The 18,582-nt window shown below is 37.1% G+C and overlaps 1 protein-coding gene across 1 annotated transcript in view; it reads left to right on the top strand.

Annotated features, from left to right (window-relative positions):
- Nucleotides 1–14,502, top strand: part of LOC127196099 (solute carrier organic anion transporter family member 6C1-like) — a 67,758-nt gene extending 53,256 nt beyond the window's left edge. Inside the window, exons 10-13 of the mRNA XM_051153682.1 lie at nt 3,670–3,857; nt 11,643–11,707; nt 14,047–14,184; nt 14,489–14,502. Of these exons, the coding sequence (XP_051009639.1) occupies nt 3,670–3,857; nt 11,643–11,707; nt 14,047–14,184; nt 14,489–14,502 (405 nt within the window). The remainder of the gene's footprint in view (nt 1–3,669; nt 3,858–11,642; nt 11,708–14,046; nt 14,185–14,488) is intronic.
- Nucleotides 14,503–18,582: the final 4,080 nt, after the last annotated feature.

The raw sequence follows: 18,582 nt of genomic DNA on the forward strand, positions 1-18,582 counted from the left end.
ATCATTAAGAATCATTTCATTGATCCATTCCTTTTTGTTTCTTTCCATCCTTCTCTCTCTCTCTCTCTCCTCTCTCTCTCCTCTCTCTCTCTCTCTCTCTCTCTCTCTCTCTCTCTCTCTCCTCTCTCTCTCTCTCTCTCTCTCTCTCTCTCTCTCTCTCTCCTCTCTCTCTTTCCAGTCATGTTTGGTTTCTGGGATATCCAGTCTCCAGGTCCTCGGCATTCAGACAGTGTAGGTTATGGAGTTTCCTTTACTGGAATGGGCCTCAACTTAACCCAAATATTGGTTTTCCACTCCCACAACTTCTGTACCATCATAGTCCCAGCATATCTTGCAGGCAGGGCTGTTAGTAGAGTTTTGTGGTTCCTTTTTATCCAGGTTTGTTTATCCACAGCCTATAGAGTATCATCTTGTGCAAGTGTATCATCTTGAGACTAGAACAGTGGTTCTCAATCATCCTAATGTAGTGACTCTTTAATACAGTTCCTCATGTTGTGGTGACCCTTAAACATAAAATTATTTTCAGTTCTGTGTCTTTACTGTAATGTTGCTACTGATATAAATTGTAATTTAAATGCCTTATATCTGAGATAACTGATATGAAACCCCTGTGAAAAGGCTGCACAATCCCAAGGGGATTGTGACCCACATGTTGAGAACTTCTGGACGAGAAGTAATGGTGAAAGCTCCATGCAGGCCCTCTACACTCAAGGAGCTGTGTGAAAGTTTTCTTTGGGATAGCTGTGTTCCCTGCCAAGTCCAGCCAGGAAACTGGGACAGAGGGGAAGGCATCCTATTGGGACTCTAAATGAGAGATGCATGGGAGAACAGCAAAATAAAAGGATCCAGAGGGTCCTAGAAATCTACAAGTAGAACAATATGATAGGCAGATTTGGGCCCAGGGGTCCCGCTCAAACTAAGGCACCAGCCAAGGACAATACAGGAGGTAAACTTTAAACCCCTTCCCAGATCTAGCCAATGGTCAGAATATTCTCCACAGTTGAGTGGAGAGTGTGATATGACTTTCTCACGTACTCTGGTGCCTCACATTTGACCATGTCCCCTGGATGGGGAGACCTGGTGGCACTCAGAGGAAGGACAGCAAGTAGCCAAGAAGAGACTTGATACCCTATGAGAATATATAGGGGGACGTAATCCCCCTCAAGAACAGTCATAGGGGAGGGGAATAATGGGAAAATGGGGGGGGGGAGGAATGGGAGGATACAAGGGATGGGATAAACATTGAGATGTAACAAGAATAAATTAATAAAAAAAATTTTAAAAAAAAAAGAAAGTTTTCTTAGGCAATGGGGCTACATGTTGGTTTTTAGCAAGTGATCTTTTTCCCCATCATTAGCCTAGATTGTTAGGGATTGTCATGGAACTTCCTCAGACAACAATGTAAAGGATTGCAACTCAGTCTCTCCAGTGAAAGATTTGCCTGGCTAAATGACAGTTGTTACTGTATATCCTCCATTATTGGAGTCCATAGTAGGGTAGCCTCATAGATTTCAGGAAGTCTCCACTGCACTAGCTTCCCACAGCACCCCCTACTGCTCCCATATTTCAGCTATCTCTCCCCACACTCTCTTCCTGCACTCCTTCCTCATATCTGATCTCTCTTGCTTCATCTCCTACTGCACCCAGTCAATACAGAAAATGTATTCTATTTCTCCTTCTCAAGGAGGTCTGTACCAGACCCTTATTCTCTACCTAACTTCTCTGAGTCTCTGGATTGTAGATTATCATTTACTTAACAGCTAATATCCACTTTGAGTCGAGTACTTACCATATTTATCTTTCTGATATGGGTTACCCCACTTAAGAATCTTTCTGTTTGCTTTGTTTTGTTTTGTTTTGAGTTCCATCCATTTCCCACAAAATTTCATGATGCCACTTTTAAACAACTGAGTAATATTCATTGTGTAAATATACCACATATTCTTTCATCTACTGAGGGACATCTAGGCTTGTTGCCATTTTTGGCTATTATGCATAAAGCTACAATAAACATAACTGAACAAGATTTGTTATGGTAGGATGGGACATCCTTTGGTTATATGCAAAAGAGAGGTATACCAGGGTCTTGAGGTAGGCTTATTCCCAATTTTCTGAGCAACTGCCCTAAGGATTTCCATTGTGACTCTACAAGGTTGCAGTCCCACTAGCAAAGCAGAAGTGTTCCACTTGTTCTCCATCTTCGCCATCGTGGGCCATCACTTACGTTACTTTTTTCATTTCTTTTATTAATTAATTCAGATAACAACTAAATTTTTATCCCTTCGCTTGTCTCCTCCCGTTCTTCTCTCCCTCTTTCACCCTATTCCCCTCCCCTAGGTCTGTGACAGAAGGAGGCCTCCTCCCCACTATATGGTCAAAGCCTATCAAGTCTCATCTCGGTAGCCTTCCTACTCTTTCTCTCAGTGCCACCAGGCCTCTACATCAAGGGGAAGTGGTCAAATATGGGGCACCAGAGTTCATGTCAGAGTCAGTACCCACTGTCCACACAACTGTGCAGAATGTCCTGACCATTGGCTAGATCAGAGTAGGGGTTTGATCTTTACTACTTGTATTGTCCTTGGTTAGTGCAGTAGCTTGAGCAGACAGCCCTGGGCCCTGATCCATCCATCACGATGCTCTCCTTGTGGGTTTCTAGGATCCTCTGGATCCTTCTACTTCCCTATTATCCTGTACTTCTTTCACCTAGAGACCCAATAGGAGATCCCTGCATATATCTCAATCTCCTGGTAATTAAAAACTTTCAGGGGACATCCCTGTTGGGCTAGTGTCCAGTCATAAGTGAGTATATACCATGTGAGTTTCTCTGAGTCTTGGTTAACTCTCTCAATATGATCATTTCTAGTTCCATCCATTTACCCACAAATTTCAGGATTTTCTTGTTTTTAATAGCTGAGTAGTAGTCTGTAGTGTAAATGTACCACAGTTTATTTATCCATTCTTTGATCGAGGGACAACCCCGACACAAAACATTCAAGAAATCAAGGCACTTATGGTTTTTATATTAGCCATTATGAGAGTTGTAAGATGGAATTTCAGAGTTGTTTTGATTTGCGTTTCATTGATGGTTTAAGGATGCTGAACTTTTAAGTGTTTCTCAGCCATTTGAGATTTCTCTACTGAAAATTCTTTGTTCATATCTGCATCCCATATTTAATTGGATTACTTGTGTTTGTGTTCATATATTCTGAATATTAGGCCACTGTTGGATGTGGAACTCTCTTAAAGGAATGTTGACAGAAAGAGAAATATTCTTATCCAGGGAAGAACACATCAATTGGTTATCTAATACCAAATGGTCAAATTCAACATTGTACATATAAGTAATACTATAAAGACTACACATGTATACATACATACATACATTAATAGATAGACACAAACATGTGTGTAACTACATATATACATAAATCATGTGTTTATATATATACATATATCAAAAGAGGCTAGAAATTTAAAGGGAGGCACACAGGGAAGGCTAAAGAGGAAAAAAGGAAAGTGGCATAATTATATGTTAATATCAGTATAAAATTATTCAAACAAAATCCTGGGCAGTCTCCATGTGAATATTTATTTAATATTTATTTTATAATAAGGTTATTTTCACCTGGCTGTTTCTGAAGTGCTGTTTTTTATGTTCAAATTTTCTAGACATACTACAATTGTTCTTGCATTAAAGACGGATTGACAACTACAGATGTAGAAGGTCATTTTATTGATGCTGTTCTTGGAAAATGTAATAGCAACTGTCATTCATTGCCTTTGTTTCTTGCTTTTTTCTTTGCTTCAATCTCTTTTGCTAATATGTGTAGTATACCTGTCACCGTGACTTCCCTCCAGTAAGTATGTAATTTTCATGATTCCTATGTACTTAAAACATAAGAATGATACATCTTGAAATAGCTCAGAGTATTAGATCACATGATTTTCTTGTCTTGTAGTAGTAAATATATACAAGAAATATTTATTTTGTTAAATTTTATGTCTATGTATAATATTCTTTTTATTTGTTTTCTGCATAACATGTGTAGGAAAAATTTAAATTGTAGCATAGATGTGGGTGTAGTTTGATTCATTGATAGGGATATTTCATTCTAATTCTATGTTAACAACAGGGCTATGAGAAAGCGTAAGTGTTATCCACAAAGGAACACAGAACTTTTAAAGTTCCAATTTGTATTCTAAATTGACCCATAATTTGTCATTCATGCGTGCTTCCAACATATATGAAGCCTAATACTCAGTTTTATTCCAGGAACAGATTAAAAGGGCATTCCATCAAGTGGTTAACAAATATATCTGTGGCCTAACTATCCTGTAAAGGCTGACCAACAAAATGGAAATACAATAGTTTAATTATGGTGTGTTCTAAATTAGTGGAGTGAAAGTAGAGACGAAAATATGTGGAGTATCTTGCACATATGTAGATCTGATGAAAAGCATCAGGAAGGAAACTAAGAAGTTGATTGGAGGAGAGGGAAACTAGGGATCCGTTTGTAAGGAAGCATTATTTCCATAATGAAATTCTCTACAAAAGTTGAGGGAGATTGATGAGATAGATGTTTCCCTTTTTTGTTTTATCTCACTGTAGTTAAAGTGTTTTGGTTTGCTTTGGTTAGGTTTGGTTTGGTTTCATTTGGTTTTGGTGGATGAGATTGCCTTGGACAACCCAAACTGGCCTAAAGCATGTGATCCTTCTGCCTCTGCCTCTGCCTCTGCCTCTGCCTCTGCCTCTGCCTCTGCCTCTGCCTCTGCCTCTGCCTCTGCCTCTGCCGTGCTAGAGTTCTAGTCAGGTGGGCATCCTGATCCAGTGGTTTGAAGATAGTACGGAAAGTGAAGTTAAAAGAGGAATGTGGGGTAAAAGAAGGAGGGAGTGTAATAGTTACATTAAGCGATAATATGGTATAGCATATTTGAGAAATATTTGTCTGTGTTAAATGGTGAGAGGTGTAACTTTAATGGAATATGGAGAAATCTAGTATCCTATTCCATTTGGTCAACTACAATAACAATTCTAATAACTACAATAAAAAATTCAAGGAAGATAAACCCAAAAGAACCCATAATTGAGTTGTTGAAATGTAGCAGTGAGTAAAAACACTTGCTACCAAGTCAAAGGATCTCAGTTCAATTCCTTAGAACTCACATGGTAGTTGGGAAAAAACTCTTAAAAGGTTTCCTCAGACCTCTGCATCATCCCCATGCCTTCTTTTTTCTCTCTCATTCTCTTTCCACCCCTCACAAATACACATGAACTAATTATTTGTAAAAATGAATGTCTTCTTTAAAGTTGATGTAAAATATGCAAACAAATGTGCTCACCAAAGAGAGATAATTACATTATTCCTGAAATTGATTTTTGAGTCTTCTCATTTTTATAAATTACTAAAATGAATAAAAAAGAGTGTGTCTCCACACATAACTTTTAAAAATCATGAGTAAATAAAACATGAATTTAAAATTACAGATGTAAAAATTGAAGCCATATCAGAAATGTAGCTAATAAGTACACAATGTAGTTTATAAGGAAAAACAAATGTGGCATGACTGTGCTGATCTCAACACTCTGGGTGCAGAATCTGGAATGTACTGAGTTTGAAGCCAGACTGTTATTCTGTGATACATTCAAAAGAAGAAAAATAAGAATGAAAGAAAATCTCAGAATTTACAGATGTCATGTATTTTTGCACAGAATATGATTTTGCTCAGAATACGAGGACCTCAACTTGATATGAACACTTTGGGGTCAGGGTTGAATGTAAGGAAGGCACAGTTTCTTGGGAACTGATGTGACAGAAGACAAGAAAAATGTCCAGGATGTCCGTAATGTAACTAATTTCAGAATGAGATAGAAAACTAAATCTTCTGTAAATGAATGCATAATCATTGAAAGCATAGCATGTCATGAAATTAAGGAGTTTTGCAGATAGTAGGAGAATTTCGTGTAATTACAAGTGCTTCAGATGAAGGCTTGTTATCACACACAGGAACTAACCATAGGTTTCTACATCAATTGAGGAGATAGCTTTTTTGGTTTTGAAGCTTGAAAATGATCCAAATGTCTTATTAGAAGATTTTATACACATCAAAAGCAGTTTTAGGAAGATTACAGCTTAAGAGTGTATGGATTAAAATATCAGAGAGATATCAATAAATGAATTAATGATGCATCTGAAGGTCTTAGAAAAACAAAACAGCATGAAAGCCTTCACTTACCAGGAAACTGGGACAGAGGGGAGGGCATCCTATTGGGACTCTAAATGAGAGACGCATGGGAGAATAGCAAAATAAAAGGATACAGAGGGTCCTAGAAATCTACAAGTAGAACAATATGATAGGCAGATTTTGGCCCAGGGGTCCTGCTCAAACTAAGGCACCAGCCAAGGACAATACAGGAGGTAAACTTTAAACCCCTTCCCAGATCTAGCCAATGGTCAGAATATTCTCCACAGTTGAGTAGAGAGTGTGATATGACTTTCTCACGTACTCTGGTGCCTCACATTTGACCATGTCCCCTGGATGGGGAGACCTGGTGGCACTCAGAGGAAGGACAGCAGGTAGCCAAGAAGAGACTTGATACCCTATGAGAATATACAGGGGGAGGTAATCCCCCTCAGGAACAGTCATAGGGGAGGGGAATAATGGGAAAATGGGGGGGGTGGAGAGAGGAATGGGAGGATACAAGGGATGGGATAAACATTGAGATGTAACAAGAATAAATTAATTAAAAAAAGAGAGAAAAAAAGAAGAACAAAACAGGACTAATACAAAACAAGTAGAAAGAAATGGGGGCAGAGATTACAGTGCTGTTTGGACAGTACTTACTGGGTATTCACAAAGCCTTGGGCTTGGTCTTCAGCACTGCAGGAACTATTAAGTGTTGGTATATACCTCTAATCCAAGCATTTACAAGATGAATGCAAGAGAAGCAGGAGTTCAAGGTCAGCACTGGAAACAAAGTGAGACCAAACCTGAGACTATCTAAAACAAAACAAGGAATTACAAAACAATGATAAACTGCAGTGAAAAAAAAAAAAGAGCAAACAAAAGAAGAAGGAAAGAAGAGAAATATAGAAAAGAAAAAACATAGAAAGCAATGCTCAGAGCCAAAATTAAGAAAATAGAGACAAAAGAGAATAATGTAAATGATCCATAAAACACAGTTGGTTTTTAAAATAAGTAAACAAGACTGATGACCTTTTATTCAAAGTAACAAAATCTTGAAAAAAATTAATGCCTAAGTAGAGATGAAAAGTAAATATTACAAAACATATAGAATCATTGGGAGACACTGTGAATACTCATACACCCAGGAAGTAAATACAGAAGAAATTGATAAATTTCAAGTTACATATTACCTATAAATATAATACAAGAATAATATGTTAAAGGATCTCGATATATTACTGATAAGTAATGAGATATCCCCCCATTAAAACAAAACAACACAAACAAACAACCCCAATAATAGTCCATTTCAATCTAGTTTCTTTCATAAGATACAGAGAATATTTTGAATATATGAATCCATAGGCATACTCGAAGAACAGAGTCAAAGATCAAATAATGCTCACCCATTAGATGAAGGAACTTTTGTGACAGAATTCAACATCTGTGGTGCAAAGATTCCTGGGGAAACTAGAACTAGAGCATCCTAACACTCATGATCATATATTACAGCCCAATGGTGAAAAATGGGCTGATGAAGTAATTAGATAATTTTCTTTACAATTCAGAATGAAACAAGAGTGTCTCCTCTCACTATTATTCTTTAAGGTAAGGCTTGCAATCTCAGACAGAATAGCAAAACATGAAAAAGAAGTAAATTGGTGAGAACAAGAAAAGAAGTATCATCATTTACAGATGATCTGATTCAATGCATTTGCATACATATCTTCCCATAAACTAGAAGACCCAGGCAGAATGACGAGTTGAAGCTCATCTTCAGATAGCAAGACCATGTCTCAAAGTAAATAAATAAGCAAATGACCCTCAGTGTTCTGTCTGAGAGCCAATAACAAAGCAGTAGAACACAAAGTCAATAATAAAACATCAGTGAACTTGTAGTGTTAGTGAATTAGAGATACATCTAGGAAACTATCTCATTCAGAATAGCCTCAAAATTAGTGAAACATCAAAGAATGTTCCTTAAAAAGGAGAAGAAATTGCTCTACAATGAGAACTGTAGAGCAGAAAAAATTGAAAACATTAGAAGTTATTTCATATTGACAGGTCCGTAGAATTGATACTGGGGACATGCCCCTACCACCAAATACAACTTAAGAATTTATGCAGTCTCTGTCAATGTATTCTAATGCCATTCTTCATAGATCAAGGGAAAATCATAAACAACATAGAAGTATAAAACATTCTGCATAGCCAAAACATTGATGAACACAAAAGCAAATGTTGAAACTATATGAACATTCAAACTATGAAATGTCTTTGTCATAAAACCACCATTGTACTAGCATGAAAACTGGTATGTGCAGTAATGAAAGAGGATACAGAATCCAGAAAATACTCACCCAGAAACAGCTATCTGACTTAAACAAGGGAGCTCCAAATTTATGTTGCAAAAAGATCTGTTTTCATTAAATACAACCTCTTCAATGAGTGGTGATGGGAAAACTGGAAGTCAACATGCAGAAGAATGAAACTGGTTCAAAAAAAACTGAAATAAATCAGAGACTTATATATGGGACAGAAAAAACAATAGTAACAGTGTAAGATAGAAGTACATTTCCGCATTCATTAACTGATTTACTTGAGATTTATTTTTCTGAGTTCTTCATATATTCTGAGTATCAGCCCACTACCAGATGAATATCTGGAAATAATCTTCTGTACAGCCAAACAGATTATTTACATAAAAATTTAAATATCCAATAAATACAAAGTAGAGATATCCAATAAAAACAAAAAAGTGTCAAACAACTTTAAATCATAAGGCAAATGCAAATCAAAAACACAATCAGTTTTTGTGTTACTTCAGTAAAATGGCTATGTTAAGAAATATAAATAACAAAGTCTTGTATGGATGAGGAAAAGATATCCCCTTGAGTTGATAGAAATAGCTTTATATACACACCATCGAAATCAGTGTCAATGTTCCTCAAGAAGATTATAAGTAGTATTCCTATATGACTCATAACCCTGCAGTGTATATATCTGAGGAATCATAGCACAAAGTGTGACAGTACCTGAACACCATGGTTACTGAACCAGTGTTTACAACACCAAAACATGGATTAAAAAGGTATGGTGCACACATCGTGGGATTATTTGACCATAAAGAAGACTAAAAGATGCCGTTTGCTGGAAAATTAATGGAACTGCAGGTCAGCAGGTTAGGTGCATAAGTTATACTTGTAATGGTGTCACTGTCTTTTGCTAATTTGTGGGTCATTCTTTCTTCCAAATTTCTCCACCCTTTTCTTCCACTCTTTCAATAACCTAACATTAGATAGGAGAGAAAAAACAGTAGAGGGGATTAGAGGTTTCAATCCCCTCATGAGGCAAATTTTATCCCCCCATGAGGCAAATTTTATCTTAGCCATCACGACTTCTAATTTCCTCTTCTTTCTTCTTCAAGTATGGCTACTTAACAAACCACGACCATCAGCAACCACAAACAAACAACCACCAACAAACCAACCTCTGAGGCCCTAGCACTTATATACACTCTAAAACGTCCCAAGAATTGAAATATCACATAAATACAGAAAGTTTCTTCAGCTGACACACGAAACCCCTGCTAGAACATGAGGAAAATCTTCACTGCTATAAGGCAGCTTCATATCCCCATGCTGGTGATTAAATCATAAACATATTCTTATAATAATTTTGTGGGTTTTTAAATAATCCCAAATGCTAAAAATTATCACTAAAAGGATTAAATATATCTCATGTGTGGAATTTATTTGTTTTAAATCATGAATTTAGATAAAAATTCTTAGGGGTAATGAAGAAAATCACACAGAGGAAGTTGGGTTACAGAAGCCATTAGTTTGTACAATTGTCGTTTATAATTTTTTTAAAAAGTAATAGAAGACATAGTAGTGTATGCCTATAAATGGAACATTTGAGAAACAGTAACGGGTACATACTTGTGAGGTCAAAGACAACCTGTTCTACATATTGATTTTCAGGCCATCCATGGCTACTAATTGTTACAAAGTCACAATACAAACAATAATTTTAAAAGACAAAGAAAATATAGAGGAAGAAATGTTAAATAGCATTATATTGTTGAATTACTTATCAATGAATATAGTTTTCAACATATGTAGAGTGGGGTAATTCAGAGACATAGAGTCTTAAATATGTGAATTTACAGAAATAAATAGTGGAAAAATTACAAAGTAATCAAAATGGTAACCTTTAATAGATTTGCAGAAGCCTAGAGAGAGAAACAAATAGGAGAAGCCGAGTCTATAGCATGAAGGTTTCTGTGCTGTGTTTGCTCCATCTTGTGCTTAAAAATAAAATTATGGAAGCTAAAGACATGAATTATGAAACTATTTATCATGAATAGTGATCCCAAGTTTTGTACATGGGGTATTTTAGATAATGTTTAAAGATTTAACACAAGGAAATAAGTAGTGAAGAGTTGTTAAAGGGTGCAGATTTGAATTACAATTCTGTGTTGTCTTCTTCAACAAATACTTGATTTAACCAATAAAAATATACATATCATCCTTTTCATTATTATTATTCAATACTCTATACATAAATATATATAATAAATTTTAGGTTTTATTTTTGCCATTTATTCTGTTCCTGTTGAGCTTTAATTCTTCCCAACAAGCCCTTCCTGCCTTTAGTGATGTCTTTCTGTGTGTGGCTTGCTCAATTAGACTTGCTTGCATCAGTGTAGGTGAGTGTCTCCTCTTGTAAATGGTGTGCAGTTACTTCTCATTTATTTTAATTTTGAGTTGTGGATATGATAAAGGTACCACATGATAGAAGGAAACCCAGAAATTAGGATGAGTAAAGTAAAGTTGATTATTGCAGTCAAACGTAGGCTGGATGTGAGAAACACCATTGCAGTGTGGTGTGCAGTCATCTCACACTCCAGGGAAAGACAATAAGGGAGAAAAACCTGTAAGGAAGATGAACTTCCATGAACTCAGTCACCTCACATGATTATGGAGAAGAAGCCTTAAGGTAAAGAGTGGACTTAAGCTTTCTCCTTCATTCAATGTGTCATGTCGGTAGAACCCAATCAAAAGCCAAAAGGTTATTCATGGTTTCACTGATATAATCTATGGCCTGAAGAATCTGTGACAAACAGTAACCTAGAAAAAGTGGAAAAGACATAACAAAGGTGATTTAGACTCTAAACAACATCATGCCTGATAGAGATGAGTTATTTCAGAAAAAGGATTCTCAGGCAGATTTGACCTATAAAGCTTTTTTTCTTTTGGGAAAAATGTGGGGGTTTGGGTTTTTAGGCATCAGGTTAAATAGGGAGAAATGGAAAGATTCACATCATGTTCACAGGACAAATTAAACTTTTATCAACTAGCTAATGATTTGTAGTATAAATTACTTACATACATTTAAAAACATAAATCGAACATGTGTCACCCATAGGCAATATCATTGCTATTTGCTTTTAGAACTGTACCTGACAGATTCACTTCATTGAGCTTGGGTGTGACCTGTGCAATTTGGAGATTTGCTGGTATGTATTTTCCATGTATCAAACTATTCACTCTTAATATATAAATGTGTGTATATGTAAAATAAATTAAATCATAATTCAGATGATACAGATATCAATATAAGATTGTTCTGAAAAATTTAAGAGCCAATTAAATGCAGAGGGAAATTCTGTGAGATAAAAGCCATTGAATTAAACAAAACACAACCTACACAATTGTTTAAATATCTTGAAAGGTCAATTCTCAACTTCATGTGGAGAAACAGAAAACTCAGAATAGCTAAAAAAAATCCTGTTCAATAAAAGATCTTCTGGAGGAATCTCCGTCCCAGATCTCAAGCTGTTCTATAGAGCAACAGCAATTAAAATAGCATAATACTGGCATAGAAATTGGCTGGTTGATCCATGGAACTGAAACAAGGACCTAGAAATAAATCCACACACCTATGGACACTTGATTTTTGACAAAGAAGCCAAATCCATACAATTGAAAAAGGGTAGCACCTCCTCTTTATGTTCTATTACTATTATTTGCTGGTGTTATTTTTTAATGGGAGAGAATTTGGTGATCACTTTTTTCTCTTAGAGAAACTAGAGACTGGAGAAATGTCTCAGCAGTCAAGAATGTGTGCTGCTCCTGCAAAGGACCAAAGTTCAGTTCCCAGCATCCTTTAGGGCAGCTTGCATTCACTGTAACATCCGTTCCAGAGAGATTTGACATGTTTGACCTCCAAGGTCGTGTGAATAAACCCAACACAAACACACAGAAAGACATATAATTAAAAATAAAATAAATCTTAATGGTCTTTATTATCCATAAAATGAATAAATAAACAAAACACGTACCAATTATGTTGTCAGATGGATCCATGCATTTGGAGCTGAAGTATCTTCATCATCACATACAAGTGACACTGCTAGATCATACAAAACATCCAGATGCTCAAAGCAATTTCATACCTCTTGTTTATGCTTGTGAAGTTCCCAAATGACGTGAACTCTGTGAAAAATTTCCCTTTTTTACTATATTTACAGTACTAGTCATGAATTTGCCCCTGCATAGTTCTCAAGTTCAATCAAGAAAGTGGTTAGTTGTCCCTATAAAAAATCTTGCCACTATTTGCACCGTGAACACTACCTGCCTGTAAGGCTTGTACTGTAGCAGAGTCTGGTGATGAATGCTACCCTGCTTTTCTGCTCCATCAGCCCACATAGTGCCTTCCAGCACTAGGAAAGCTAGTCATCAGGGAGAGTTCCTGGTTGTCTTCTTTATGTCCTGTAACCAAAGTGCATGTTGTCTTCAGCTATCAGGTCTTATCATCTAGTTGTATTGGTACTGTGACCAATGCTGTCTTGTTTCAGGTCTTTACGGCCTGCCTGAGCAAAAACCAACTGAGAAAAAAACTTGTGCTTGACACTGAGATTTTCATTTTATATTACATGCCTTTTGGAGCTGTATTGTTTGCTCATGTGGGGTACCTCTATTCAAACCCTGAAATAATTCTCATGACATGACCCTGTTACACCATTTCTGGGCATATAGCCAGGGAATTATATCTTCTTGAAGAGATACTCCGTAATATGACACAATGAGCATGATATTTTCATGCCCATTGATCTTATAGTGCATTACAGATAGGAATGGGGTCAACTCAGATGGTGCTCAGCTGACGAATGAATCATGAGAGCACATACATATAGATAATATCGCTTAGCAGTAACAAAAAAGTGACAGTGAGAAACTTGAAGGCAAAGAATATAACCAAAAGGAATTATAGTGAATCAGGTCCCCCATGCCCAAAAATTAAATTCTAAATTTTCCTTTTCATATAAAGATACTAGATACTGACCATTTGTATGTTTAACCTATTGAAATAGACCATGCTTTGATGGGAGGCATTTGGATAGGAGGAATGGAGGAATAAGTTACAAGGACAACAATGATACTGCAATTTGAGTAAAACAGTAATAAAAAGGAAAATAAGCCTCATGATATGAAAGAACACAGGAGAAAAACAAGGTGCTATGGTTTTAAGAGGATGAGATGAAAGAGAGGAGAAATTGATAATGGGTCAAACAAAACTAAGAATAATGTATTTCTGAAATTCCACGAGTTTTTTTTAAGATAAATGAAAATTAAAGACATGAATAGAAAATGTGTGCTAATTCAATCAATAGTAGCACATAGAGCCAGAAAATAGCGTGTGTGTGTGTGTATTCTGTGTGAGAGAGAGAGAGAGAGAGAGAGAGAGAGAGAGAGAGAGAGAGAGAGAGGGGAGAGAAGTTGTTTTGAGAAAAAATTTATTTTAATCCTGGTAATAGTGCTTTTTATGAAGTACTTATAATAATTTATTTTATAGGATCCTTTCCCGCTACATTTCTTATGAGAGAAATAACAGTCAAAGCTTGTATTTACTGGGAGATCACTAGATGTGGAGCAAAAGGACGTTGCTGGATCTTTAATAAGACAATATTGGTCACCTTATTTACAGGAATATGTGAGTGTGTGAGTTGTATCAAATGTAATTGTTTTGAGAATTTGAAATTATTTATATGAAAGTAATAATGAACTATGAATAAATACTTTAATAATTGAAAGCTTATATAATTGTGTAGGAAGTATTTTATAAACTTCTACTACATAATTCGTGTTATTACTTGTATTACTGTGTGAAATGCACTCTAGAGTTCTGTGTTATAAATTTTAAAAGGTAATTATTAGTATAATTTAATATTGTTAGGTAATTTGATCTGTGCATTTACACTGTCAAATTACATTTTTCCTTATGTCTTTTATCTCAGGTTTACAGTATTAATTATTCTACATATTTGATTTTAAAATGTTATAGTTGTCTGGTGGTTTGAATAGAAATGGCCTCCTAGACTCCTGTATTTGAATGCTCAGCTGAGAGAGACAATATTAGGAGGTGTGTTCTTCTTGGAGAAAGTATGTCACTGTGGATGTGGAGTTTGATGGTTCCGATGGTCAAGCTACACCCACTGTGCCCCACAGTCTTTGCTGCCTGTAGATCAAGATTTAGAAGTCTCAGTGCCTTCTCCAGCACCATGTCTGCCTGAATGACACCATGCATTCCACCATGATGATAATGGACTAACCTTTTGACACTCCAAGCCTGCCCCGATTAATTGTTTTAATTTATAAGAGTTGCTGTGGTCAAGGTATGTCTTCACAGTAGTAAAGCACTAACTAAGACAGCAGTTAGTAAGCAGACTGGAGTACTGCTGTGATAGGCTTGACCATTCTTTCGTTGGAAGGAATGTGGATTGGAGCCTTAGGGCCAGGAAAGCAGTGGAATGATTTAAGTGATGCTCCATGGGTGAATACTAGTAGAGGCATGGAAGACAGTGGAGCTGAAGGTGATTTGAAGTGTGGGACCTGGCACACGAGATTTCAGTGAAGGAGAATTCTAGGATGTTGCCTAGAGAATATTCTTGTGATGATTTGGTGAAGAATGTGGCTGCTTTCTGTCTGTCTGAAGAGTCTACCTGAAGCTAAGCTGAAGAGATTTAGATTCATGGTGTTGGCATATGAAATCCCAAGACAGACTAATAGAGATGGCCCTGTGGTTCATTCTTATAAAGACCATTTACATAAGGAGAAGCAAGCTGAGCAAGGAAAAATTAAAAATGTATAGCTCAAGGAAATAATGGGCACAAGCAAATGGAATAGAGCTAAATCCTGTGTTCATGAGGATAAACAGATTAAATATTTTAAATGGAATAAAAGGAGTCATGACCTCAAGACAAGAAACCACCCAATTAAGCTTCCATCTTTTGGAAGGTAATTAAAGAATAGTTTAGGTCCAGGCATGGTGGTACACACCTTTAATCCCAGCACTCAGGAGACAGAGGCATAGAGATCTCTGAGTTCAAGGTCAGCCTGGTCTACAGATGGAGGTCCAGGACAGCTGGGCTTAAGCACTGAAGGAAATCATTCAAAACAGAAAGCTGTGGAAAATGTAATTGAATCAGCAGGCCATATTCCAGGCCCCAGAAAGCAGTAGGACTCACCAGGTTCACTCACTTGGTTCTCTCTTTACAATCAAGTATAGTGGGAAGGAGCATTATGGAATCTTTCTCCATGGTTAAGGAAAGCGGCTGCAGCCAGGAATGTTTGCAGAGTGTTTCTGCAAGGAGGCCCGGAAAGGTCATTGTGTAAAGCTGTGAAGCCTGGATTTCCTTGGAGATCCCCAAATGCTAAAGATACCACAACCACCGGATATGTGCCATGGAGAGCTGCTAACAGGGAGTGGAGCCAGACCAACAGTTAGGATCAACAGAAAGTTGTGTGTTATAGCCAGCAAAGCTGAAAGGAACTGAGAATTTGAGGAGCACGTTGCTTTCAGACAGGGAGATTCAGAGATCAGAGTATTCCCAGATGGCTTTTAGTCTTTCTTTGGTCAAGTATTTCCACACGTTGTTCCATACGCATCGTTTGGAACAATACTGTATAGCCTGTGTCATTATATGTTGTAAGTTTGTGATCTGCCTTTTGATTTGGTGTCATAGAGGGTTACCATTAAGAGTATGCAAAACATATACATAAAGATAAGAGCAAGGGGATAACAATCATGATTTGATACAAATAAATAATAATAAATATAAGAAATTTAAAATTAAACAGAGCTGGAGAGATTGCTCATTGATTAAGAGCACTGTTTGCTCTTCCACAAGTCCTGAGTTCAATTCCCAGCAACCACAGGGTGGCTCACAACCATCTATACTGGGATCTGATGCCCTCTTCTGGTATTCAGGCATAGTGCAGATAGAACATTCATATACATAAAAATAAATAAAAATCTAGGAGAAAAGTATCACAAACACTTAAAAAGCTGTTTCAGGAACAAAATCCAAACTCTCATTGTAAATTCAAGGTAATCTCTTAACTGAAACACCACATAAAATCAAAACTGCAATTACACACTCCAAGTAATGACAGCACATTATACACATTACCTTTCCAAAGGGGACATAATTAGGAAATAAGTGACCAATGCTAGATCAAAACCCAGAAGTAATCCTGCAGCTCCAACCCAAATGTCAAGAGTTTAAGATGGCTCTACTCCTCCACCTTTCCTGAGTGAAATATATATTGCTCTGATTCATGATTTCTGTGGTAGATTTTACACTGCTCTGGCATCTCCAACATCATATGATATTCATTACCACCCAGGATTCCCTTTCAGAGCTTCATACAATGGTGTCTCAAGGCCTTATGGCTTCCCTTAGCTTTCCTCTTGAACACCTCTGCTACATGTTTGCTCCTTGAAACTTGAAGCAGGAATCTATCCCCTCATCACTTTTGTATCTTCACATCCCTATAGTACCTTGTGAACAACAATGTCATATCTGGCTTCCAGATTAACATGGACCCTCACCACCTAAAATCACATAAGTAGTAGTTTTTGCAACCTTCCTCAAAGCAGAAAATGTTCAGGTCTCTTTTACAGTTTGGCATGTTATCCGTGTGCCTTTGTGCTGGCTTTTCCTTTATTCCAGATAGAGGTCTGTCTTTCCTAGTGCTGATCTCACTGACAATAACAGCCTTTCTATCAGCATTGCCTTGACCAGTACATTAAGCTTCCTAGTCCTCTCCATCTTTCTGGATGCATTTCATCTGTCTTATGCCTTCGTTTGCATTGAAGACCTAAGGAGGATAATCCAATAGCAACCATGACAGGGGTTCAATGTTATGCTGTCTTGAAATTTCCTCTGCCAATGAAATAGGTTGATTAAAAAATTGGCTTCAGTCCAGTCCTTAGAACACAGACAGACAATAGCCAAATTCTTTGTCAAAGCATCACAAGGAAGGCTGGTAGCCCCGTTGTCATTGCTTCCCTCTGAAACTTTTATGTTTAGAATTCAATAGCTTTTCTATTCCACAGTTTCAATTTTTTCAAAAACCAACATGGTCAGGCTCCTCACAGCAATGGGCTGCTCACTGGTACCAACCTCTGTATGAGGTACTTTCCTGTTGCTTTGATAAATACAGTGACTGAATCAGCTTATGAAAGAGTTTATTTGGATGTATGGTTCCACAGTGATAATAGTCCGTGGATGGAAAGCACAGCAAAAAGTGGCAGACAAGAGAGCATGAGCAGGATTCTAAGAGATCACATCTTCAACTAAAAGCATGAAGCCACATCCCTAACAGGGCCATCAAGTGAGGACCAGTGTTCAATTTGTGACAAATTCTCATTCAAACCACTACAGTGAGTTGCTTTCAAAATCAGGGGTCAGGAAACAAAAGTGGGAGAACACAGTAAGGCCCGGGGACAAAGTTAGGAAGATGAATGAGTGTGGGGGTGGGTTGAATATATCAAATAACATGTATGAAGTTCCCAAAGAATAAAACTGCATTAAATGCAACATTAATGTCACCATTTTTAAAAGCATAAACCTCTAAAATAGGGATCATGTGACTCTAAGAAATTTAAGGGCCCATGACCAAGCCCAAAGACTGCCCGATACAAGGGAAATGGAGGCTTTTAAAGGAGATGGGGGAAATGCCAATGTGAAGTATGGGGACTTCAACCATGGTTCTCATTCCTGCACACATGCCAGCTATGGCCTGATGATATTAAAAAGAGATTACAGAATAAGCACAAGTCACACATTTTACATTATAGGCAATTTTAGAAAGCATTAGGAGATATGCAATTCTCTTTTGTCCTTTCAAGGAATCAAAATCATGTCTTTATCCAAGTACCTTATCTACGTGCTAACCAGTCATCAGCCATCTTGGCTTAGTGCGAACTGTTGTGGTATCCCACAGCTTGTGTTCCGGTCGCCTTTACATAGTAGTTGCCTCAAAGGTATTAGAGAAGTGAAGCTCAGATATTATAGAGAAGAATCAATGAGTACTTCCTCTAAAT

The sequence above is a fragment of the Acomys russatus genome, chromosome 12, assembly GCF_903995435.1.
Source record: "Acomys russatus chromosome 12, mAcoRus1.1, whole genome shotgun sequence".
Taxonomy (NCBI): domain Eukaryota; kingdom Metazoa; phylum Chordata; class Mammalia; order Rodentia; family Muridae; genus Acomys; species Acomys russatus.